Source organism: Phaethon aethereus (genome assembly GCF_964289735.1).
Source record: "Phaethon aethereus genome assembly, chromosome: 11".
In the NCBI taxonomy this organism is placed as follows: Eukaryota; Metazoa; Chordata; class Aves; order Phaethontiformes; family Phaethontidae; genus Phaethon; species Phaethon aethereus.
The window spans coordinates 11379846-11403723 of record NC_138587.1 but is presented as its reverse complement, the minus strand read 5'-3'; the positions used below and the strand labels follow the sequence as shown (position 1 = coordinate 11403723).

The following is a 23878-nucleotide window of genomic DNA, read 5'->3' as shown; positions in this document are numbered from 1 at the left end:
CTCACCTGTGCAATGTAGGAAGCGCACGCCAGAATTCACGGCAGCAGCTTCATCCAAACTTGCTGCATCACGCTGGATGATCCCTGAAGTGTATTTTCTGCTGCATTGCCAAGACGTTATTCACTGAAAACAATTCAAACAGCTTCTATGTAAATTTATATAAGCACTTCATACAATTATCATGGTCTTAATCCTGTGGAATGGAACAAGTTGCAGCTCTTGGCTGTGATTAACTGCGCTGCAGACAGTCCCTGTGAGGCCACGAGCAGGCTGTGCCAGTGCTGGGAGAGCTTGTGCAGGTCAGGTTGGTTTATGGTAGATAAATGTCATGTGTGAAGTGACTTGCCCTTGGCATCACTTGGGCAACAGCAATGCTTAGCCAACTCGGGTACAACTATTTCTGATTTGTGTGCTTTTTTTTTTTAAGCAAACTTTAAAAATCGGCCTCAGAAGTGAGGTCATTAGGCTCCAGGGTTTGTCTACATTGATGCAAAGGTTGCTAGAATCCCATTCAAAATAAACACTTGATGCTTTTGAGTATGAAAATTTGGCTGTGACCCACTTCCTAATAAATGTTATAGTAACTGGACAACTGAAAAAATAGAAATCTTCAAGTTACAAGAAAGTGGTTGGAAGAAGCTTAAGAATCTGACAGAGCTGATAAGAAAAATATCTGTCACTGAAAATGAATGATAGCTTAGAGGAGGGTAAAAACTAGCGATCATTAAAAATTGTGACCTCCTCTGAGACTTTTAAGTCAGAGCCATACACCTAGTATGTAGGAAATCACTTGAATTATTTGAAAGGAAAGCAGTAAAGCATCAGAACAAAAGTAATGCTGGTTAATAACTGGCATGGTTTCTTACGTGGAACTGCCATGTCAAGCCTTGCTTCCCTGCTAAAATACATTTGAGAAGTGAATAGAGGTCAGCAGGCTAAATATGTTTTACTGTGGGATTTCCATAGACTTTGTCAAAAGCTTCTGATCATTTTTAGTTTCTCCAGGAAGCAGTCAAGTATTAAAAAGAAAAAAGCAAAACCCAAACCAAAAAAACCCACAAATAAACAACCAAAAAAAAAAAAACCCCACAAAAAAAACCCAGAGAAATGGGAGGCGAGGAGGAAAAAAGGTCAAGTTTCCATGGGGTCAGCACAGGCTGATGAGCAGATGCTTCAAGAATGCCACGTTGTGCTGTTATCACTGACCTCCGGCGGGGGCAGCTCCATTGCCTGGTGCCGGATGGCACCAAGCAGCTCAGTGCTGCCAAATGCAAAGCCACGGACATCAGACAGAAGGAATACGTAACCCTGCTCACAAGGAGTCTAAATGCAACCGCTTTGCCCGAGGCAAGAGAGGGAGCTGGAGTCCGTGTGGACTGCGCAGTTAATGCCTCTGTTCCGCATGCAGCTTCGTAAGAGTAATTAGTAAGGGGCTGGAGAGGAGGGTGAAAATGTTATTCATAAGGGATTTCATGATGAAATCATCAGTTTACACAAGTCCTATTGTTTGAAGACAAGCCACTAATCAATTAAAAAAATTATGTTTTTAATAGTAATTGTTGGGTGAACAATCCTCCATTCAGTCTCCAAAAGGATACTGTAAAATTAAAGTGGACACAGAACAACGTGTCAAAGAAAGATAGAAAGCAACGGAGGAACTAACCTAGACATGACTGGGTTTGTTACTTAGGAAGAAGATTAATGGAATATCTTCTCTCTATGTGTACAAATAGTAAATAAGTTGGCAGCTTTCATTCTCTTTCCTTTAGGATTCGGTAAGTGAAGGTTTGGTGGAACTGGGAGGGATCTATCTGGAACAGAAGGATGACTGTTCTTGCACAACGCTGTGGAGTTAATTTCAGGAATCTCACAAGCCTCAGAAGAATTGAAGCAGTGTGCAGAGATGACTCTTGTCTTGACTTTTTGTGGATCTCTGGTTGTACACACTCTATGATTTTTATGTGTAGCTAGTAAGCTCTCTGGAGCAGGTTGTGCTCCACCCTGTGTTTATGTATATCCTAATGCTTTGGGATTCTACTTAGAATCTGAATTAGAATTTGTAGGTGATACAACAAAACCATGCTAATTGTTGGAGGCGATGCTTGTGACCAGGTAGTTGGTTCTGTTTTGTACTGGAAGCAGGAATTCTCATAATCTTGTTTTGTTCTGAAAAATACAATGAATCTTCTCCAAAGCTGTATCATGGCAATGTTTTTTAGAGAGCTTAAGAGTTGGTTGCTTAATAGAGTTTTGACACATTTCATGATGGATGTGTCTGTTATGCTGAATGGACGTAACTGAAACGTCTGCAGGATTCTGTGAAGGTACAAACAGCCAACATACCTAAGCTAATTATTAAAAGCTGGTTTTGCTCTCAGTCAAAAAGCCTACAGGTGTTCAAAGCTGAATTCAGTGCTGGGGCATCTCTTCAAGGAATTTGTGTGGAAGGGGATGGTGGGAAGTATTAAAGGTACTAATGTTCCTCATATCCATTTTTTGGTACTGATTTCCCTGTTCTTTCGACTCCCCAAAAAGGACACCCTGTATGCATACCCCTGTGGCTCTGACCACACTCCCAGCCCTATGGCCAGCCGGGTACCCTTGGAAGCAGCCCCCCTCCTGGAGAAAACAGAGGCCCGTCTGACAGCTGTGGCAGTGAATGTGGAAGATGGCCACACCATTGCTTTTCTGGGAGACAGCAGAGGGAGACTGCACAAGGTACGATCTGGATGTGACAGGAAGCAAAGAGAATAAAACTAATCAGGGATGCTCAGGTGGGGAGGGAAAAAAAGGCAATTTCTCTTGTCTCTTGGGAGATCTGATTCCTACTAAAGGTCATTAATATCAGATGGTCTCTTCTCACACTGTGCTGACTGTTGAGAATGCGAATGCCCCAAACAGTGGTCACATTGCCTTTGGTTACATCTCCACTGAGCCAGCTTCAGGGCTGGTGCATCCTATGTGGCTTCCACAGGTATTGTTGGGCACATGCTTCATGTGGCTGAAGTCCCTGCATCGAGATTTTGGGGGGAGGTTGAAATTCTCACACATAGTAGTGGTTCCAGCTTGTTCCTGTTGTAGGACAGATGCCTCCAACTCCTGTTCTGACACTTTCTCTACATATCACTGTGACTCTCTTGCAGGTGTACTTAGGAGCAATGGGAGATGCACGTATATACGCTTCTTTAGCTATCCAGTTAAACAGCATGGTGAGTGGAGACCTACTGTTTGACCAGTTGCAGGAGCACCTCTTTGTCATGACCCAATCAATGGTAAGAGCAATAAAAACCCTTCCACAGAAGAGGTGAAAGCATTTGGGGTCCAGACAAACTACTGATGGGAGTGGGGGAGGTGGAGAAACGGTGTCTATAGTTAAGCCTGTGCTGGGCAGCAGCTGCCTGCCACTCTGGCTTACAGGGATGGGGCCTTCTGCAAAAGCTGGAAGAAGCGTGGAAGAAGTCTTGTTACCCTAAACCGTGGCCTGTTTGCATGTGTATTTCCATAAGTCAGGCTGTATCATCAGCGATGGAAGAATATGAACTGCAGGCTATAAAAGGCTGCTCCGTTGGCAAAGGACTGCAAATTCCTGGGTTCCTCTGTGTTGAGCAGGAACTGTTTGGACAACAGTTTGCATCTCCATCTGAGCAGAAGTATGTGACCCTTCTGGGTTCACAAGTAATGTGACCTGTCTTGGCTTTGCAAAAGAGTAAAAAGAGAAAATGGAGGTTTTGTGTAATTAAAACCGTGTCACTTCTCCTGATTTTAATCAGTTAAAAGATTAAGCTGTTCTTCTGTAGGCATGTAACCTACAAAAAGTAGAGATGTGTGGGAAATGTATTCGGATAGAGGTGTGCTCTGACCAGATACATAACAACAGACCTGCAGATGAAATCAAGCTGTATAAGGAACCATGCAAGGCACCTTTCCCTCTTCTCTTGCTTTCTGTAATTCTGTCTGTGCCCAGTGGCAGTTGGAGGAGAAGAGGCATTGCGATGCCTCAGGCTCTTGGGGTATTGGTGTCTGCTGAGTAGGAAATCCAGCTATGGATACTTTATTTGAGAGGATTTGTACAACACCGCTCATATCAGCTCTTGAGATGGAAAGAAAAGGATCCTCCTGGAAAACGAAAAAGCAGCCCTTGAGTTACCCTGAAGGGGGTTTGCAGGGAGCATGCTGGAAAACCACTGCTTCCTTCAAGCCCCCCCAGTGCACTGAGATACTCAGAAATTTTGTAAGACTTCAAAGAAGGAGTTGAAATCTGTGAGTGGAAAAAGATTAGGGAAATCTGAAGTATATCCTTAACAGTAATTGTTCTGTCAGTTAAAAAATGCAAATTACATCATGTACTTAGCAAAAGTAATAGGGATTAGAAGTTGGTATTTTAAAGTAACTGACAGTGTAGTAGCTGAAGTGTAGTAGTGGATTAGAGGTGGCAAGAGCCTGAAATCAGCAAGGATAGTAATTTAAAGTTGAAGTATTTTGCAAGTAAAACTTACCCCCAGGTGGCAGAAGGTTTTTGGTCCACATTGATCAAAGCTTCTTGGTCTACTTTCAGTCAAAATGATAGTTCTGCCAGATAGAGCTGAGCAATAGTGCAGATGCATTCAGAGGCCTCAGCTGGAGCTGCCGTCTCCAGCTTCAGTCACCTGTGTGTCAAGAGAAATGATCTCCCATGACAGAGTCCAGAAAAGCAAATAGTGAATGGTATTCAGTCTACTATTCTTTGATCCATTTTGTTAAGATATAGTTTTATCGCTAAATAAACTCTCCTTGTAGAAAGTGTCACAGATAACCCATTAATACACTTTTGCAGATAACCCATTAATACACAGCAATACACTTTGCTTGCCTCAGTGCCTCTGTGCAGCCTGATGCTTAGGTGTCCTTCACCAAGATGTGAAGTGGCCATTCAGATGGGCTCTGGAAACTTGTTCCTTTTCTCTTTATTTTTATGCTATATTGGGGATTAAGAAGTTGTTTCAGTGAGCACGCAGATGATGGTACTTGCTAGTTAGGCAGAAGAAGCCACAGACCTGGGCCCTGTGTTGTGTGCTGTATTTTCACTGATTTCTTCCTCTGACAGGTGGTCAAGGTTCCCATACTGGAATGTTCCCTGTACTTGGACTGTGAATCTTGTCTGGCACTGAAGGATCCCTACTGTGGCTGGTGTGTCCTTCAGGGACGGTAAGACAGATCCATGATCACCTGCAAAGATTTTGGAGGGATAGTGCTTTACTCTCTTCCTTATGTCTGTGTGTCTGTGTATGTTGGTGTGTCTGGATTTAGTTTATTTTTAGTTCCTTTATGGGATGTCATCTCTTAACTTACCATTCCTCTGTCTGCCTCCCTAAAAACACCGCTAGCAGTCACAGTCATACACAAGGGTATCTTTCCATTACTTTTTGTGTCTTTGGTCAACAGTCACGATGCTCCTGTCCAGTGGATTTCAGCCTGGTTTTAGTCTGACTGCAGCTCAGACTGCCTCATTTCACATGTAGAGAAACTATCTTACCTCTTCTTCTGGTGTCACTCTCTTGTTTAAGCACTCTTTTTCACTTCTTGCTCCCCTACTGATGTTGCTTAATGAGACATGGCTTATTGCAGCGTGTCTGTCTGCTTGCTGGCTCTGTCTCCCTGTAGAATGCTATAGGAACTAGCTTATGACCCTTGAAGCCCAAAAAGTGCCTACCCATCTATATTTTGGCAACAGTTCCTCCTATTATTGAAGGTGGTGGGAGGCTGGGATTTCCATGGCTGGTGTAGCAGCTTCCCCAAGGCTCTAGCAAGGCTTCAGACAGCTGCTGTCAGGTTGGAAGCCGAAGGTGCTGGAACTGCACAGATCTCTCATAGGGCTTCTTGCTATTTCCCTGCAGCTGCAGCCGTCACTCTGAGTGCTTGCGGTCCAGGTTGAGTGAGCAGTGGCTCTGGAGCTTTAACTCTACACAGCAGTGTCTGTCTGTCCAGTCACTAACTCCAGCCAACATCAGCAGAGAAGAAAAGAGAAATGTGAGTGGTGATGATCCTCTGATGACGCTCAAGCATGTAGAAGGTCCCCCGCAAACTCTGAGGAGTCACAAGTCTTCCTGTTGTTTTCGGTGGGGTACTGAATCACTGAGCCTTCGAGCACATGTTGTCTGCCTCACATAAGGGACTTAACAGTTTGACTGTACCAGGAGATAATTTCATTGCTTTTCTCTCAAAATTAAATGTCCTTGCCTGCTAAGAGTTACCGGGTATTCTGGAGTATATGATGGCTGCTTGGGTGGGGTCTCTCCTTGGCTTAGTACCTATAAGGTGCCCATGTCTGTGGTTTCACAGTGTTTCTGACACTTGCTGTCAGGAAGACTGAAAGGAGCTACCCAAAATTACGACTTCGGTCTGGCGTCTGAGAGCTGGCAGAAAAGCTAAGAAGGTGCTGCAGCGTTTTGAAGTCTGTCATTGTGACAGGAGGTGGCAAAAACCTGTCTTTTACTAGAGACTTGGGCAAAGGGGGAAGTTGACAGTTGCTTGGTGGATGCCAAGTTCAGTTTGGGAATGGCAAGAAGTGATGAATGGAACAGTCAGTCCTAGCAGGCATTATAGGAAGATGGGTGTATATGTAAATAACTACTTTATGAGGCTGTTACTTTGAAAAAATAGAACAAGAAAATTAGATGAAGAAGAACGTATTAGAGGGCAAATTATTTACTGCATGTTATTGAATTGGTAGATATTCCTGGCTATCTCAGACTTACCTTCTCTCCGTGAGGAAGATTTTTACTCATGTTACTTTGAAGATTATGAAAGCCCAGCAGTTCTGACAGAATCAGGCATCATGTGTCCTTCTCCAGATCCCAGCCAAGCACCAACTTTGCCAACAGGAGCAGGTCAGTGAAATGCTTTAAATGGAGCGTGATAGCTCTGATAACATTGTTGGGAGAAAGTACATTGTAGGTCCATCAGATTGCTAGGATTAACAGCCATGAATGTATGTGGTCTGTCAGCAGGTGTTCATTTCATTCTGTCATAATATCGGTTTGCTTTCTACTTGTGTGTCGCATACATCCTCTGCTATTTTGGGCTGTTGCCAAATTCTGGTACTTGGAAAGGAGATCCTGCTTGAAGGGTTGTATGCAAATCTGAATATGATCTGAAATTTAGTCTAGAGTGGTGGCTGGTTTGGCAGCTTTGTCATAAATCTGGAGAGAGAACCCGCTTAAATACCGCTTTATTATTTAAATAAAACAAAATGCAAACCTTCTCAAAATCAACATAGTAGTGGGAGAAGGAAGTACATGTAAGGAAAGGCAAGGAGAGACCTGCAGTCCTTAGAAATTAATCTACAATGCAGCATAACCTCAGAAAATATATAGTCAGCCTTCTATTACCATGAACAATAACTGGCTGAATATTGCTAATTGGCCACTCTGGGGAAGTTCTCAGTTTATAGTCTTTGCATTGGCTTTTACCCAGCCTGTCAATGTGAGCTCTGATGAGCTGATCTCTTTGAAGAACTTGTTCATCTGAAGTAAAAGGCAGGTGTTGGTTGGGAAGCATTCTATGCGATTCACCTAAATGGCTAAACAGACTTTCTGTGCGAGTATGCAGCTGACTAATAGGTCTGAAGCAATCTCCATGGACATAACATGACAGCAGAACCCAGCTAACACACTCACTCATTCTCAAATTCCTTAATTTGCAATATTATTTGCAATATTATTATAGCTGTTGGCTTTCACATGGCTTTAGTCTGGAACAAACTGACCAGGTCTCCACTCAGGGTGGTCAGGCACAGAGGGAAAGGGCTTCATGCACTGCCACTACAGGCAGAGTGGGCAGGATTGGCTCCCTGTTTAATTCTGCAAATGTGGGCCTGAATTTAAGCACAGTTGTGAAAAATGAGTTAGATAAAGCCACAGTCTAGTTCTCGTTATTCCAGGCTTCAGATATTCTTATTGACTCCTTTGCAGGTCAGTCTTGCTTTTATTTCCAGAGTCCACAGATGCTTTACCTGTGTTACTTTCATATTGCATCTCTGAGGCTCAACAAGTTGCTTCTGTTTTCTAACCTAAACTCGCTCATGGATGGTTTGTGTCCTTTTGATCTATTTGTGTTGTCCTTTTCCGTGCACAGCTCTTCTCCCACTCAGTGAACTATGGTCAGGCATTCTTAGCACAGAGTTTTGCCGTATTAACTGTGCCACCTTTTTCTTCATGTTCTTTCGATACTCAGACTTCCTCTCTCCTTCACTGTATTGCTGACCCCTCTTTGCACGGTTTCTGAAGCTGGTAACCAGAGTCATCCACTGTTTTCTAAATGAGATCTTATCAGGACCCTAGGTACCAGCACTTTCATATTCCTACTTATAATACTTCTCCCAGCTCACTAAAATAATTGCCGTTTTTTCAGCTTTGTTTTAAAGGTTGCATACCAGCTTATCTGTCACTTTTAAGCTTTTGAGTTCCAAGGTGATAGCAGAAACTTACTCTCAATTTGCAGGTGCTCAACCTCATCTTCTGTACTGTTGAACCACGTTATTGGCAGTCATGGGAAATAATGTACTTTTTGGAGAAAGGAATATGTATAAATATGGTGTCATAACCCTTGAAATCCTGGGAGGTGTTAGCCTTTCCACCACTGCCAAATACAATCACCTCTGTGACAGTGATGGGAGTTGACAGTACTGCAGTGACTTCTGCCTCCAGCTGTGATACCCTTATTTCCTCCTAATTGCAGGGTTTCATACACACCTCATCATCAGCTGTTTTACTAGCATATTGCTTCATTTGTCATCCTATCAGGAACCCAGCTTAGGCCTGACTGATCCTTCACCAGACATGTTAATTGTTTTGTTGTGAATAGAGCTTGCTTGCAAGAAGAGGTCTGAATTCTGAGAGCGAAATGATGGACAAGCTTCCTGTTACTTATTTTTATAGCAGACTATATTGGAGAAATGGCAGCTCCTGGACTTGAGCAGAGTATGCAATATGTTCCCATTATTTGGAGAACTAATACCCAAGTCTAGGGTTGGGGGCATTCGTCTGGTCTAGAACAAGATTAATTAGCTCTTTGAGTACTGTCATATGCAAAATATCTCCTTCAGGGTCATGCTGTCAGCTGCAGTAAGTTTGACAGTCTTTGCAGCTATTTGGTCTATCAGAAAACAGTCTCTTCCCAAAGAGAATTGGGCTATCCTGAGGCTTGTAGTTGACATGAGACTTGGATTTAAAGCAGATAAGCCTTCAGTCATTGCGAGTGACATTACAAGTTTTATAAACCTCTTCACTGACTCACTTCTTAGTCTGGACATAGAACAAAGCTCTCAAGAGGAAGGCAGTATGTGAAGGGCATGTCAGTTCTAAGTTTTGCTTTGGATAACAAAGGAAGGCAATCAGCTTTGAGTCTGGAATGTTACATCTTCCTCTAAATGGCAGTGGAATTATAGCATATAAAGACGGAGGGATCTTCAGACTAGTCTTCCTTCCCATGGGTTGGCAAGAGCTGTCATAAACTACTCCTGACAAACTTGTCCAACCTGTTTTTAGTGTCCATAGGATAATCCAGTGATTGAGACGCTAGAAGCATGGAAGGGAATTTGTCTCCATGTTTGACGGTGTCTTTCCTAAAGCATACCATGTCTCTTAACAGTATGACAGACTTATAGTGGCTCCATTTCTAAGAAATTTTTATTTTCATTTTCAGATCATGTCACCATAAAGCTCGTTGTGCGTTTCCATGACATCTTCATTGCTTCTGTGGACTTCTCTTTCTATGACTGTGCTGCAGTGGCCCTGCTGTGGAAATCGGCACCGTGAGCACCTGCTTTTTCTTGTCTGTAGTTACAGGGAGGGTGGCTGTTCCTTCCTGGGTCGTCTTAGGAGCTGCTTTTCTATCATTGTTCCAGGTGCCAGAAGTGTGTGAGCAGTCTCTGGGGATGTAACTGGTGCATCCAGCAGCACCTCTGCACCCACAAAGCAGCCTGTGAGGAAGGAACCATTATCTACAACGAAAGGGTGCGTCTCCTACTCAGTCCTAGTCCTATGTTCTATAACAGCCTCAGCAAGTAGCAGTGAGTCAGATCTCTTCTCAGGTAAAATAGCAGCTGTCAGTTGCATCAAGCAAGGAGGTGAGCTGTTGGAGCAAAGCCTCCCCTTGGAGCGACACAAGGCTCTACACCTCTGATGTTACAAGGCCTTGCTAGGTTTCTAGGGAATTGCCATCAGATGAAGCAGGTCACCCTTCTCCTGGGGTTATCCAGCCTGTGTTTTCAGAGCGAGGGACAGAGCAAGCTGGCAGGGAGGTTGCGACTGGGGGGGTAGAACAGATGCCCGGGTTGTGGCTACCACAGGTGGCCTTGCAGTTTTGTGGGGGATGAAGGCAGACAGACCTCCGTCTGAGTGGAGGGAAGTGCAGGCATCTGTGGGAAGAGGGAATGTTGCTGGATCTTCTGCACTGTAAGCATTCCCCAGTCCCATCCCAAGACAAGGTGGCATGAGATGCAGTTCTCATTGAAATCCAGAGGGTGAAGCAGCCTCTTGTGAACACTACTACAGGAAGTAATACGGAGTGTTTTTCTGCCTGGATTTTATTCTGGTTTGTTTCTCTCTCTCTTCTCACGCCACCATGTTGTTTTTCTCTAGGCCCAGATCCCAACCTCAAGTGTGTTTCCTTCTTCAGCAGCTCCCCTCACCAAGTCCTCTACCACAGCCCCAACCGCAGCCACAAAACCCGTCACTCCCCCCATGCGTGTGGTACCAAGCACTGTGCCCCCGACAGAGCCCAACCGCATCACGCTCTCCACAGCCTCGGATACAACCACTGAGCCTACAGAAACCCTCAGCTATACCCTCAGCTATACCCTCAGCTATACGGACTTGACTCTCTCAACTGAAGCAGCTTCTCTCCAGGCCATCACAGAATCCTCTCTACCACCACCAGCAGACAAACCTGCTGTCACTGTGCCAGAGACAACTTCTCCCGCTGCAACTGTCCTCACCAGCCCATCCAAAAACATGGATCATGCAGCCTTGCCTACTGAAGGGCCAGCCACTGCCCAGGAGCCACAGCATACCAACCCATCTACCACCCTAGCGGGTAGCCCTCTGCACACATCTGCAGCAGCAGTAACACCTTCCCCTCATGTCACCAGTTTGAAGTGGCCTCTGAGTTCTTTTCCTACCACAGAGGCACTGACATCTGCCATCCCATCTCCCCAAACCCCCAGCCAGGTGCCAGGGGGCCCTGCTGCCTCTGATGACTCTCCCGGATTGCTGGGAACTGAACTACCTGCTTCTGAGCTCCCACCATCAGCTCCCCCAGACTGGCTGCTGGAAGAAGGCACGGAGCTCCAGGACACAGAGGACTGGATGGATTTGCTGCAGGCTGAGAATGACACATCTCCCTTCTCTGCTTCTACTCTTCTGTCGGGTGATGGCGATTCTTCAGAGAGGGATGTCCCTGACTTTCCCAGGATCCTCCACCCTGACCTTGACTATCAGTATGATGCCCCTGAGTTTTGGGAGGAGGTGAGTTGCTGGGCTTTGGAATTCATAATCTAAGGCTGTAACACTTTGAAATTTTCATACAGATTGCTGGTCTAGTATTTCAGCACACAGGAGAAGTCGTGCCTTCTGAGAGTGTAGAAGCTGACCGCTGTAATATGCAGAGAAGTGGCAGCCTGAGGAAGAAAAATGTCAGCAAGGTTCCCGGGTCTTGTAGAAATGCTGCTGGCCTGAAGGTGGCAGCTGCTGTGATGTTCAGCATATTCACAGCTTTCTGCTGTTCACCTCTTTCGGCTCTTGCATTGCTTTCTCGGAACTTCATGGTAAAGAAGCACAGCTGTGTCTTTGTTCACGCAGGGCTTGTTTCTCTGTTGGCATGTTAGGCTTTGATTCCCTGTATCAGAGCCATGGAGGTCTCTTTCTCTAAAGACCTGTGTTTGTTTTCAGAATGAAGAGCTTAGCTGGGGTCCAGATGCATGTCCCTGTGTGCAGGGAATCCAGGGCTCTTCGCTGTTTCCAGTCAACGTGGCAAGGAAGATAACCCTGCTGGGAAAGAATTTCCACCTCTATCAGGTAGTCAGCTCAACACCATTAGGATTGAGAGACCGTATTAATGCAGAGTGTTGTTTGGGCAATCTGTCCACTGGACTGCTAAAAATACGTGTAAGACACAGTTGTGGCTCTGCCTAAGTTTTTCCTGTTTGCAGAAACAGCTAGAGGCATGACCTGCTTCTGTGAATAAAGAATTACATAGCTGGATTTATTAGTTGGTAGGAGGTCACCCGGAGGAAGGGAGAGTACAGGTGTACAACAACCTGCTGGAGAAGATCTGCATGAGTTAGGATTAAGTTGCACCTGTGCTGCACTGTAGATGGTAGTTCTTGGAATAACTTCCTGCTGAATCTCTGCTGATTGTTTGTTTCTCCATAAGCCAAAGACAAGTCATCTGTTTTCTTTCCTTTCTGGCATACTCATGTTAATGTGGCTATTCCTGTCGTACCTGAAACTTCTGCAATGGGGAAAACCACCCTTGAAAGCTATGTTTCTTGGGTGTGCCTCTGATAAAAATTCTCTTTGCTTCTCAAGACAGAAGACTGATTTAGTAACCTTTTACAAACAACCGCCTCAGAACATGCAGCCCACAGACTAATTGTTACTTTATATGTTAAACCTGATACGCTGCACTGCTCAGAGGAGCAGGGCTGGTTACACATGCACATCCATCTTTTTTACAGGAGGTGTCTAAGCAATTCAGTGGAAGATTTACAGGGGAGAGAGAGAGAGAAAGAAGAAAAATACTCTTAGTGTTTTTGAGGTGCACTGTGTACTCCAGTGGGCACTGTGTGCTCCACTCCTCGCATTTCCAAGCTAGTGTTTCACAGAGACGTACAGGCATAACTTCACAGTCCCACTGATTTTTCTTTAAGTCCTCCTCCAGTGCTGAGTTCTCCCCACACTGACATACACGTGCTCCCTTCTAGGTGTTTTGTTTTCTATTGGTTTACCTTTCGTACATGGAGGCAGTGACAGCATAGAGAGCCCTTGAAGGTAGCATAGAGTTGGCATAACAAAGGGAATGAGAGGAGCACGCTGCCTGCACAGTAAGTGGCTTGGTAAAAGGTACTGAATTGGAGAGGCAGGAGTATACTGTCGTGTAGCAGGAAGTTCTGTATAGTTGGGAAATGGTACCACATGTGTATTTTCTGCAGGACCAGCAGTGGGACTATGAGTGTGTCCTGAATTTGGAGGGGAGGACAGTGGTGATGGACGCTTATGTGGAAGGAGAAGAAACAAACCAGTCCCTCTGTTATATCACCTGCCAGATGAACCAGGTGAGTGCTTGGAATACAATGCCATTTCAGAGTTCACACTGGTGCTGGTTTTGTTCAGTAGGAGGCAAGCTCTTTGGGGAAAAGGGCATATTTTACAAAAATATTTGTAGAATATTTAGCACTATGGGGCCCTCATCTGTGATTATGCTGCCTGGAGGTCCTGTTATCTTCAACTTGCAGAAAGATTGTGCAGTCTGAGCCTCACAACCTGTTGCTGTATTTGCTGTAGTACGGGATGATGCCGTCTCTGAATCACCCATTGCAACCTGCCAGGACAGTGCCGCTCCTGCTTTAGCTTGAGGCACTGCTGTTCATGGTTCTCTGGATTGTGACTTATCCTGTGATGGTGGTTCTTCTGTGAAAAGAAAAACGCTATTAATACCAATTTTGGTTTTAGTGGTGGAAGCTAGCCCCTTGATTGTAAGATTAACAGGAAAAATTAAAACAGTCTTGTACATTTCTGGATGATGGGTGGATTTTACTTAGGGCAAGATTTGCTAACAGAAGTGTTATTTTTAGTTCACAAACTCATATAGTTAAGCAAGAGGAACAACATAGGCTCCGTGCACATGAGCCCTGCGGATCAGTTGTAATCCTGCATCTTCAGCTCTACTGTAATTAGAGAAATGCCAGCTTGAGCATTTTTCTGAACAGCTGGCTTGTAGATAGGAATTAGCCATTTAAGAATGCAGTTAGGAAGCTAGACAAGTATTGTTGTGAGCACACATTTGTTTTCAGTGTTTATTCTACTGAACCAATGCCTGCTGCTTGTTCTAGAGCAGAATTGTGACTGTGTGAACCAGTGAGGACAGGCCTGTGCTGCCTCTGCCCCAGTTAACGTTGCCTTGTCTGCATTCATGGGAAGCTCCATATAGGCTGTATGTGCCAATGCGCTACGCAGGATGGATGCTGATGCTTTTTGCCTATTCAGCTGGCTTGTTTGTGCCTCTATTAAGCCCTTTGTCTTGATGGTCTTTGTCTTTGCAGTACAGTTACACAGCGCCTCAACTCGAATTCAATGCTGTGGTGTTTGTGCAGAGGCGACGACACCTTCGAGTGGACAGTGCTGCAGATCTTCATGGTAGGAGTGGAACACCTCCCCAGCAAAAAGACAGCAGATGAGGTGGAAGAGAATTGAGAAATACTCGAATGAGGCTTTTGCATCTGTAGTAGTCCTATCATAGGGAAACTAAGGAAAACATACAGCTTCATTTCTGTTGCTTGTTACGGGGAAGTGAGGGGGAAAGGGTTCTGTGCAAGATGCAAAGTTGCTGGATTATTCTGTGCCCTAGGGGATGTTTGCAGATGCCTCTGAATTTTTCTCCTTTGCAGTGACTTTTTACAACTGCTCCGTGGGACACACTGATTGTAGCCGCTGCCAAACAGCTGACTCAAAGTACAACTGTGTGTGGTGTGGAGGTGACAACCCCAGCTGTATCTTCAGAGGCTCCTGCAAGGAAGAGATAGAAGACCTGTGTCCAGCACCTCTCATTCACTCTGTGAGTAACTTGCTCACTAGTCTACTGCACCCGGGGCAAGGAGGGCTCCATTCTCCAGTTGAAAACAAAGGGTTGTGAACTTAGAGTGCGAACAGTGCATCTCAATAATACATTGGCCACCTGAAGAGCAAGTTAGTCTTGTTCTACTGTAAACCCTCGGTGTTGTGAGGATGCTAGACTTTTGTGCTGGGCTTTCAGTTTGCTGACAGAGAACAGTTGGAAAAGATGCATTTGGATCTCATGTGAGCTGAAACTGGCACGCCAGAAAGAGCAGAATCATTCAGGAGCTGGGAAAGGGTCCACAGATCGGATCCTCCAACTGTCCCGAGCCAGACCCTGAAACAGGTTAGCCCAGCTGAGCCTGGGGCAAAGGAGGCCAAAATCTAATGATAATGGCACAGCAAGGTAGGGAAAGGCATGACAGGCTACTGGAATATAGAATTGATTATTTTTGTCCGTTTATTTTAAATGTTTCTTGCTAACTGCCACATGAAAAGTGTCTGTAGCCATGTGTCCCTTTTGCTGTCAGCTTGTCCTCCCTCCAGTGGCACACAACATCCATGTGCTGCATCTTGTTTTAGTTTATCTTGGATGCTGCTCAGGGACAGAGCTTTGACGTTTGTGCAGCATGCAATTCATTGTCGTACTGATGCTGAGGGGGGGAATGGTGCTTGCTGCTTCAATTCTACTACATGTATTGGCTTGTGCATTCCCACTCTTGAGCAGAAATGCCCTATGGAGTGGTCAGCATGTTGATGAGAAGGCAAAGCAGGGCAGTCCTTGCCTTAGAAGTCTGTAGTGGATTATCACCTCTGGGGGGGCTGCTGGCAACAGTGAGATATGGGAAAGAAGGCTCTGACTGTGGTGTTCTTTATGGCCATCCTTCTAATGAGGGTGCAACCTGGTACTAGTCCAAGCCAGTAAAAGGAATCCGTAGCAGTGACCCAGCCAGGCAGTTTGTAATGGGGCAGTTGAAGGGCCCTGTGCTGTAGATCAGTTGCCAGACTGCAGAGGTCTGAGATACTGTGACATTTACACATGCGCGGATGTCTTTGCAGGTGTACCCCCTGTCTGGACCAGTGGAGGGTGGCACTAGAATCACCATCACTGGCTCAAACCTCGGGCAGAAACATCAAGACATTGCAGAAACTGTCACTGTTGCAGGAATTCCCTGTGCCGTAGATGCTCAAGAGTATGAGATCTCTAGCAGGTAGAGTATCTGTGAAACCTCCTCCCAGGGGCAGGTGCTGGCTTTTCCCTTGGCTGCTGACACCAGCCTGAGATGTTATTGCCTTTGCTGTAGCAGGTATTGAGCCTTGCCCATTCCTCAGGGAGTGCCCCTGAGTAAGGTCACTATCTGATTAAGTGACTCAGGCAGTGACCTTAGAGAGATAAGGTTGTGTACAAGGCAATGGCCAAACGCTGCTGCCGTATACCAACCACACTGCCAGTACAGAGCCCGCAGGCCAGCCAGATCAGGGAGTCACAGGCTCGGAACCATGCACTTTCGTGGGTGTGTCTCCCAGCCACAGGATGATTTCAATAAAGCAAAGGACATGGCTTGTGTGAGTGTCACTGCTAAGACAATATCCTGACCATGTTAACACAGGGTGAGGATGAGAACACATGGTTGGAGGTACGGAACAGATTCTTGCCTCTGCTTGAGTGAGCACCGCCTAGACTATCATGCTTCACTTGCCAGCCAGAATTCCACTTCCCACGAACAAATCCAATGAAAGGACCCTTTCAACCAGGGGCAGACCAGGGAGTCCTGGTGGGCCCTGTGCCACTCTTTGGGTGGCTAGAAGTGCCTGGCAGGTCATACGATGCTTGTAAAAGTAGTGGCTAGGAGAAGGATGAGAAGCAAAAGGACCTGTCCTGCTGAATCCAGCTAATGTCAGTGATAGAGAACTGGATAACTGGTGTGTCTGGCCAGGGCAGGACCATATAACAAGGCAGTGTAGTCAGGTGTTGAGAGATGTGACTGCAGGGTAGCTAGGAAGCAAGGAGAAAGGAACATTTTGTGTAGTTGGCCTGTGGCAGGGCAGGTAGGTGGGAGCCTTGGACAAGGGAGGGAGAGGAGCCAAGCAACCAGCAGGAGAAGAGGAAAGCAATTGTGAGTAACCTCTCATCAGAGCTGTCACAAACCCATTTTTTCCATTCCATAGTAGCAGTAGTTGTAGCACCCTTCCCTTTGGGAGCCAGGTAAGATCCTGCTGGGGAATGGCCTGCTGTGTTGAGCAGTGTTGTCCTGTCTGTGCGCCTTGTTTGTCTGGATCCATCTGCTTTCTGTTTTCATCCTAGATGTAGAGCATAATCCTTCTGGGGTTCACACCGTCTTTGTTCTGTATCTGTAAATCACCTGGCATCACAGGGTCCTGGCTTGGGACTGCACTGACTGATTCAAATTCCTGAGCCTTTTTGGTTGAGGGGATATAGCTGTGAACCTGGAACCCACTCCTGAGCAAGGCCCAGACAAAGTCCATCTCCTACAGTGTAGAAAGGCTGGGAAGTCTCCTGCAGGGTAGTTTTGCTGTTAGCAAATCTGTGCTGTAACATGGGATTCTTTGCTGCCCTGTACTATGTACAACCTGACTTTTCACATTGTCAGCATCTCCCGTACCAAATTATGGCTGGAAACAGGGCTGGAAAGAATGGGTAGTGCAGATCAGGGGAACTGGCTGGTCCCAGAGGCCACTGGCTGAAGACCAGTGCCAGCTAAACCTACAGAGTTTTTCAGACACAGCGCTCATGTGCGGGTTGACCACTGGCTTGCCTGAGGTCGCTCCAGATGTGATTGATTTGACCAGCTCTGGACAATAGCAGAGTTCTTGGACTCTTTGTATATCTGTGATACAGTGGGCTTCATCCTGTCTGTCCCAGAAAGGATCATCTTGGATAGGATGGACCTGTTTGGAACCACCCCCTGCTTTTTTCTGCTGCACCTAATCCAGCTTTTAAAGGTGTTTCTCAATGTTCAGTTATATATTCTGAGCATGTGATAAGGCTGAAAGAAGGGAGCTGTGATTGTTAGAAGGTTTTAGGACATGGTGCAATGGGTACAGCTCATCTGCTCTTCCATGGTGTGACACTGTTCTTGGATTGCCCTGCAGTATTGTATGCGTCACTGGCGGGAGCTGGACAGAGAGATTTGGGCACGTTGTGGTGGAAGTGCCTGGAGGAGGACGTGGAGTTTCTGGGCATATTTTCACCTATCAGGTAACATAATGATGGCTTCTTTAATACCTCTTCCTGTTCTTCCAGTATCTTTGCTAAATGGCTGTCTATTGGATGAACTTGTGGGACTCTATCAGGCACTTGCTGGTGGTATTTTTATCTGATTTTTCTGGTGTTCCAGGAGGGGGGGCAGGGCCACAGTGTTTTGTTTTCTTTTTTACCCCTTCCTTAGATTATAAGAACAGCTGTACCGGATAATACTAAAGATTCTGTAGTCTAGTGATTTTTTTAAATTATTTTTTTTAACAATGGTAACTACTAAATGCTTAAAGAAAGAGGAAAAAATCCAGGTAGCATTCTGATTGGGAGATTTTTTTTTACTGGTGACTTAGCATCTTACTAAGACTTCTGACTTTCCTTTTATTAATTTGCAAATTGCTGCTTGAACGTACTTTTAACTTCTGACCTTCAGCAGCTAGTAGCCGTAAGTCCAAAGTTACTGTGCATTGTATGGAGAAATGTTTCTTCTTGTTTTTAAACATGTTTCTGATAAGTTTTCGATATCTTAAATGCAGCAACTATGAAATAATATTTAAGCACTTTTTAGATACAATTACTCACTTTTCATCCTTGCTGTGCAACTTACAAGTTATGTACCTAGTTGCATGTCCCACTCTCCCATGCGAAGGGGAAAGAGATGCCTGAAAAGTCTTAGACTATTCCATTTTTGGCTGTATAGAACCATTTTACATACCGGATTATGCTTGTTGCTCTTCTCTTGGTTTTGGTTCTGTTATCACCATTTTGAGGCAGGGTGATGAGAACTGTATTCTATGTTCAAGAAACAAGTGCAAAAGAAATTTTTACTGTGGCATAAATACCTTTTTTCTTAATTCCCTTTTCAGTAATTCCTACCACTTGGTGTGTTTTTGTTGAGATCTGTGCTTACAGCTGGTAAAGTTGTTATAGGTACTAAAGCACTCTTAAATGGGCAGGAGCTATGTAGTCTCCCTGCTCCTTCTCACTTCGTGTATCTTGCTCTTCATTTATCAGCAGTGACTTACTTGTGCCACTCTGCCTCGTTCTTCTAAATTTTGGTGCAACTCCTCAGTGGTACTAAGTTTTTGTTACTCTGAATAATTTATCAAATTTCATTTCCCTTGTCCAGGTCACCTACAAGTACGTTTAACAGCACAGGTCTCAATACAAATTCTTAGGACTCTCTGCTGGTAATCTCCTCATATACTAGACAAACAGACAATTTATTTGCTATGTTGTTTCTCTTAACCGGATTTATTAATCCAGCTACTGATCTGAACAATCCCTTTGAACTGTTAATCGTAGGGTTTGTGTGTGAGGCTCGCAGCTCTGCTGTTTGCAGCATCCATCTGCCTTTTGTAGCCTGTGGAAAGACTGGTCCCTGATCCGTAGTTCTTGCTGGTGTGATTGATGCCTCCTCTGTTGCCTGTGCTCCATAAGGTAGCTGCTGGAGCCTGTGATTGGGATCTACAGCTTCTGTTTTCAGAGCACTGGAGGTCACTGAACATGTTCTGCTGTTTTCCTTCCTTGCCTTATCTTTGGAGGTCCTTGTTACTCACCTCCTTTTTTTCCTTTTTTTTTCCTTTCCCCCCCCCCCCCCCCCCCCCACTTCTAGAACCCAGAGCTGAAATCCATTGTTCCGACTCAGGGTCCCAAAGCAGGAGGAACCTGCCTTACCCTTCTGGGCTCAAAGCTGCTGACTGGGCATCCTAGTGAGATGAGTGTCCTGCTTGGAGACCTCCCCTGCCACATGTAAGATCAGAGCCTGCCAATGTGCTGGCTGTGCGCTGCCCCCAGCCCTTCCCAGAGCCCCGCAGGGTGTGATGCTGCCTGACTCTGCGCTTAGCTCAGGCTTTTGGATCTCTGCTCTCCTCTGTGTTCCAGGAGATCCTCCCCTTGAGGGTCATGGCAGCAACCTTGACCATCTTACATTCCTGCCCACATTCCCTCGGACATGAACAGTGCTACATGGCCTCTGTTCTGCATGTCTTTTGACAGGACTATGCCCCATCCTGACAGCTCTCTGTTGGCTGATGGGGAACTGCAGTTGGCTCCTGCAGACTAACACTAAGAGCTGCTTGTTCTCTTGCATCCTGGAACACATACACCTGACAGCACTGCTGATGAGAAGGTGCACATGCCTTGATAGCATACTTCCAGTCTGGACAGCGGCTGTATCTGCTTTTTGTCCATGTGCTGCTCACAGACAATTGCCCCGCAATTATCATTTGCTTAGATAAAGCCCAAAACCTTTCAGCATTAAATTCAGGAAAATAGCAGGAGAGGCTTACAGACTGCAAAGAGCAAGGTATAGTACTATAAAACATCTCTGCAGTGGCTGTGTAATCCCTTGTTCTTTCTTCTGTCCCTCCAAGCCTCTCTGAGATGACGGAGGATCAGTTGGCATGCCAGACGAGTCCCAGCAATGTGTCTGCAGAACTCCCAGTCACTATCAAATATGGGGACCAAGAGCGGAGACTGGAAGGATCCCTCTTCAGATATACTCCGGATCCCAACATCACTTTTGCAGAGCCACCTAAAAGCTTCCTCAGGTAGAAAGACTGAGTGCACCTTCCCCAGGGCTGTGTGTTGAGGCAGGTATTACAGCACCAATGGCATCTGTGTGTTGAGCTGCGCTTTGGAGTCAAGCCAGGCTTGAGGAATGAGCATGAGCAGAAGGGTGGGGGCATGGGCAAGACAGAGTTAATGAATAATAGATGGGTGAAATCAGCTACTTTTCTCTTTCAGTGGAGGGAGGGTGCTCAGAGTTCATGGATACAACTTGGATGTTGTACAGAAGCCGAAAATCCGAGTTACAGTTTCTCCATCTGAACGCCGGCGCCGAGGACTGGGACGATGGCGCAGAATCATCCCAGACACCGAGTGCCCCAAGGATGCTCTGTGCAGTGTCCAGCAGGTAGCATGGCAAAGTGCTGTGGAGCTGAAGGTGCATAAGGGTTGATGTGTTGCTCTGGAGAGGCGGACTTTCTGTCCCTAGGGCTTTTCCCCCTGCTTGCTGTTATCTGCTTGGATTTTACCAACAGTCTTGGCCAAGTGGAAGTGTTTCCTGCCAGACTGAGGTTAAGCACTTTCACAAACATTTCCATGAGTTGGATCTGCCTCTGCTTAGAATCACAGAATCACTAGGTTGGAAAGGACCTTCAAGATCATCAAGTCCAACCATTAATCCAGCGCCACCATGTCCCCTAAACCATGTCCTGAAGCGCCACATCCACACGTTTTTTGAACACTTCCAGAGATGGCAACTCCACCACCTCCCTGGGCAGCCTGTTCCAATGCCTGACCACTCTCTCAGTGAAGAAATTTTTCCTAATATCCAATCTAAACCTCCCCTGGTGCAACTTGAGGCCATTTCCTCTTGTCCTATCACTAGTTACTTGGGAGAAGAGACCAACACCCTCGTCGCCACAACCCCCTTTCAGGTAGTTGTAGAGAGCAATAAGGTCTCCCCTCAGCCTCCTCTTCTTCAGACTAAACAACCCCAGTTCCCTCAGCCGCTCCTCATAAGACTTGTGCTCCAGCCCCCTCACCAGCTTCGTTGCCCTTCTCTGGACAGGCTCCAGCACCTCAACATCCTTCTTGTAGTGAGGGGCCCAAAACTGAACAGAGTATTCAAGGTGTGGCCTCACCAGTGCCGAGTACAGGGGCACAATCACTTCCCTACTCCTGCTGGCCACACTATTCCTGAGAGATGTGCAGGACTTGTGATGTGGGACAGAAACAGCAGAGCAGCAGCGTGGAGATAAAGAAATCTACAGCTGAACCAGAGAGCTTGTGTGGCTCAGCATGTCTGTGCTCCAGACTCTTCCTTTTGCATAGTCCAGTCCATCTCTATATGCCTTGGGCTCTCTTTCACTCTGAGATACAAAACCAGGCAGAGTTCAGTGAAATTAACAGTTCTACCAACATTTTCTGCTCTCCGGCTGCCAACATCTTGAGAGGGGTCACTACAGGGGTATTGATGTGATCATCAAGGTCACAGAGAATTTGCATAAGTAGTTGTGTTTGGCAGCCAAAGTACGAGAAGGATTTGCATTATTAGTGCAAATGATGGATGGCTTCCTGTACATAAACTGGGGGAATATGCTTCTGATGCACATGCATCAGTAATAGCTGGTTTTACCTATGTTCTTAGGAAGGCATTTGTGGCTGTAAGAGAGGAAAAAAAAATTAATACTTTCACCAAACATATAAAACGTATCAAATTGGATGAAGGAACACTTTTTTCACAGAAGCATTCAGGCTAGGAAATCAGCCTTGCATTGAAGGCCTTTGGTCCTGTTCTGTCAGAGCAGGGAGATCTAAAGCTGATGCCTCTCCAGAATTTGCTGCTGGGGGAATGTCAGAGCTGATTCCCACTGCTGAGACCCACTCCTGAGGTACTTGCAACAAAACCAGTGCTGTGAAAACTTTCTTTAGAGGAACATGGGGAACTCAGATCTTGGATTTTTGCCTCTACGATTAAGCAGAGTTCCTCTGGCATTGCTCCAGATGAGAGGAATGCAGACTGGCCCCAGATTTCTCAGGGTTGGGAAGTATTGCAAAGCTGCAGGAGAAGCGTTAGTGTTTCGCTACTGACACATTTTTTGCCTTTTGCATTTAGTTTGAAGAACCATGTCTTGTTAACTCCTCCTACCTGATCCTGTGCAAAACTCCAGCCATTAACCTGCTGTTGCGGAGTGTCCATATCAAACTGGAATTTATTCTGGATAATCTGAGCTTTGATTTCAACTCATTGCATCCCATGCCCTTCTCTTACGAAGTCAACCCCATCCTAAAACCATTGAATGCTGAAGACCCTGCCAAACCATATCGTCACAAGCCAGGAAGCGTCATCTCCGTGGAGGTAACACAAAAATCATCTGGAAATAATGTTCCTTGTACAAAGTTGTTTCTAACCTGAGTGTTTTAAATTGGTGTCATGCAGCATCCAAGGTTTTAAAGCATTTGACAGGCTTACAACCTGTCACAGCATATCTACTTTGGCCTATGAGGAACGGTACGTAACAAGAGGGAAAAGAGTGCATCAAAAAAAGCTTCTTGAGCCCGTAAATCATTGTTAAGGACTTCATAGGGCTTGTGGAAATTTCCATGCTTTTTTATTTTTAACCCTAATAAGCTATTTGTATAGGAAATATTAGTACTAAATAAACCCCACATCCTATTCTCAGCTGCTGGCTTTTTCATAACTTTTTAAGATACCTCTAGAAGTAATTTAGGAGTAAAAGAATCCTGGCAGTAGGGAAGACCTGTTACTAGCTGGAGGTAGGAAAATCACTCTTTAAAGGTGATACGGAAGAGCAGAGTGGCTAATGTTTTTTCTGTACATGCAAGAAAAAAATCTGAGGTATTTCTTTTATATAGAAAGGTACTCTTTAGTCCAGTAGTCATTAAGAAAGTTAATGGCTGCAGCTGGAGATGCACTTTCTCTACTTGCTCTTTTTTTCACTTATGAGTGAAAACTGTGAGGATGTACTAGTCTAGAAATGTCTAGACTGCTGCCATTGGTATTGAATGCATCTTGGAGAAGCAGGGCAATTTGGGAAGACTGAAAGAGAACTAACAAGATGCAAGCTTTCAAAGAGCAAGGAGGTTGATCTACCAACCTGTCAGGATACTCTGACAGAACTCTGGGGAAAAGCATGAAAACGCTGCTGTGGGATTCAGCTTAGAAAGCATTAAAACATAAAAATGTAATTAACATCAGCCAGCACGGTTTTATTTAAATTTTTTAAAAAGTCTTAATCCCCAAAAATTAAAGCATATTTGTGTAGCAGATAAAAACAGTAGCATAAATGTGTAACACCTGTGAAAGGCATTGATTGACTCA

The 23878-nt window shown here is 45.3% G+C and overlaps 1 protein-coding gene across 1 annotated transcript in view; it reads left to right on the top strand.

The window, feature by feature from the left end:
* PLXNB1 (plexin B1) overlaps positions 1–23878 on the top strand; it is a gene marked incomplete at its 5' end in the record, with an annotated part of 38758 nt that overhangs the window by 3281 nt on the left and 11599 nt on the right. The window contains 18 exons of the mRNA XM_082004666.1: positions 2536–2718; positions 3144–3272; positions 5084–5184; positions 5874–6006; positions 6710–6866; positions 9682–9790; positions 9884–9992; positions 10620–11504; positions 11928–12053; positions 13190–13312; positions 14300–14393; positions 14645–14811; positions 15870–16021; positions 17925–18030; positions 19643–19779; positions 20403–20579; positions 20776–20944; positions 22652–22894. Coding sequence (XP_081860792.1) covers positions 2536–2718; positions 3144–3272; positions 5084–5184; positions 5874–6006; positions 6710–6866; positions 9682–9790; positions 9884–9992; positions 10620–11504; positions 11928–12053; positions 13190–13312; positions 14300–14393; positions 14645–14811; positions 15870–16021; positions 17925–18030; positions 19643–19779; positions 20403–20579; positions 20776–20944; positions 22652–22894 — 3300 coding nt within the window. The remainder of the gene's footprint in view (positions 1–2535; positions 2719–3143; positions 3273–5083; positions 5185–5873; positions 6007–6709; positions 6867–9681; positions 9791–9883; positions 9993–10619; positions 11505–11927; positions 12054–13189; positions 13313–14299; positions 14394–14644; positions 14812–15869; positions 16022–17924; positions 18031–19642; positions 19780–20402; positions 20580–20775; positions 20945–22651; positions 22895–23878) is intronic.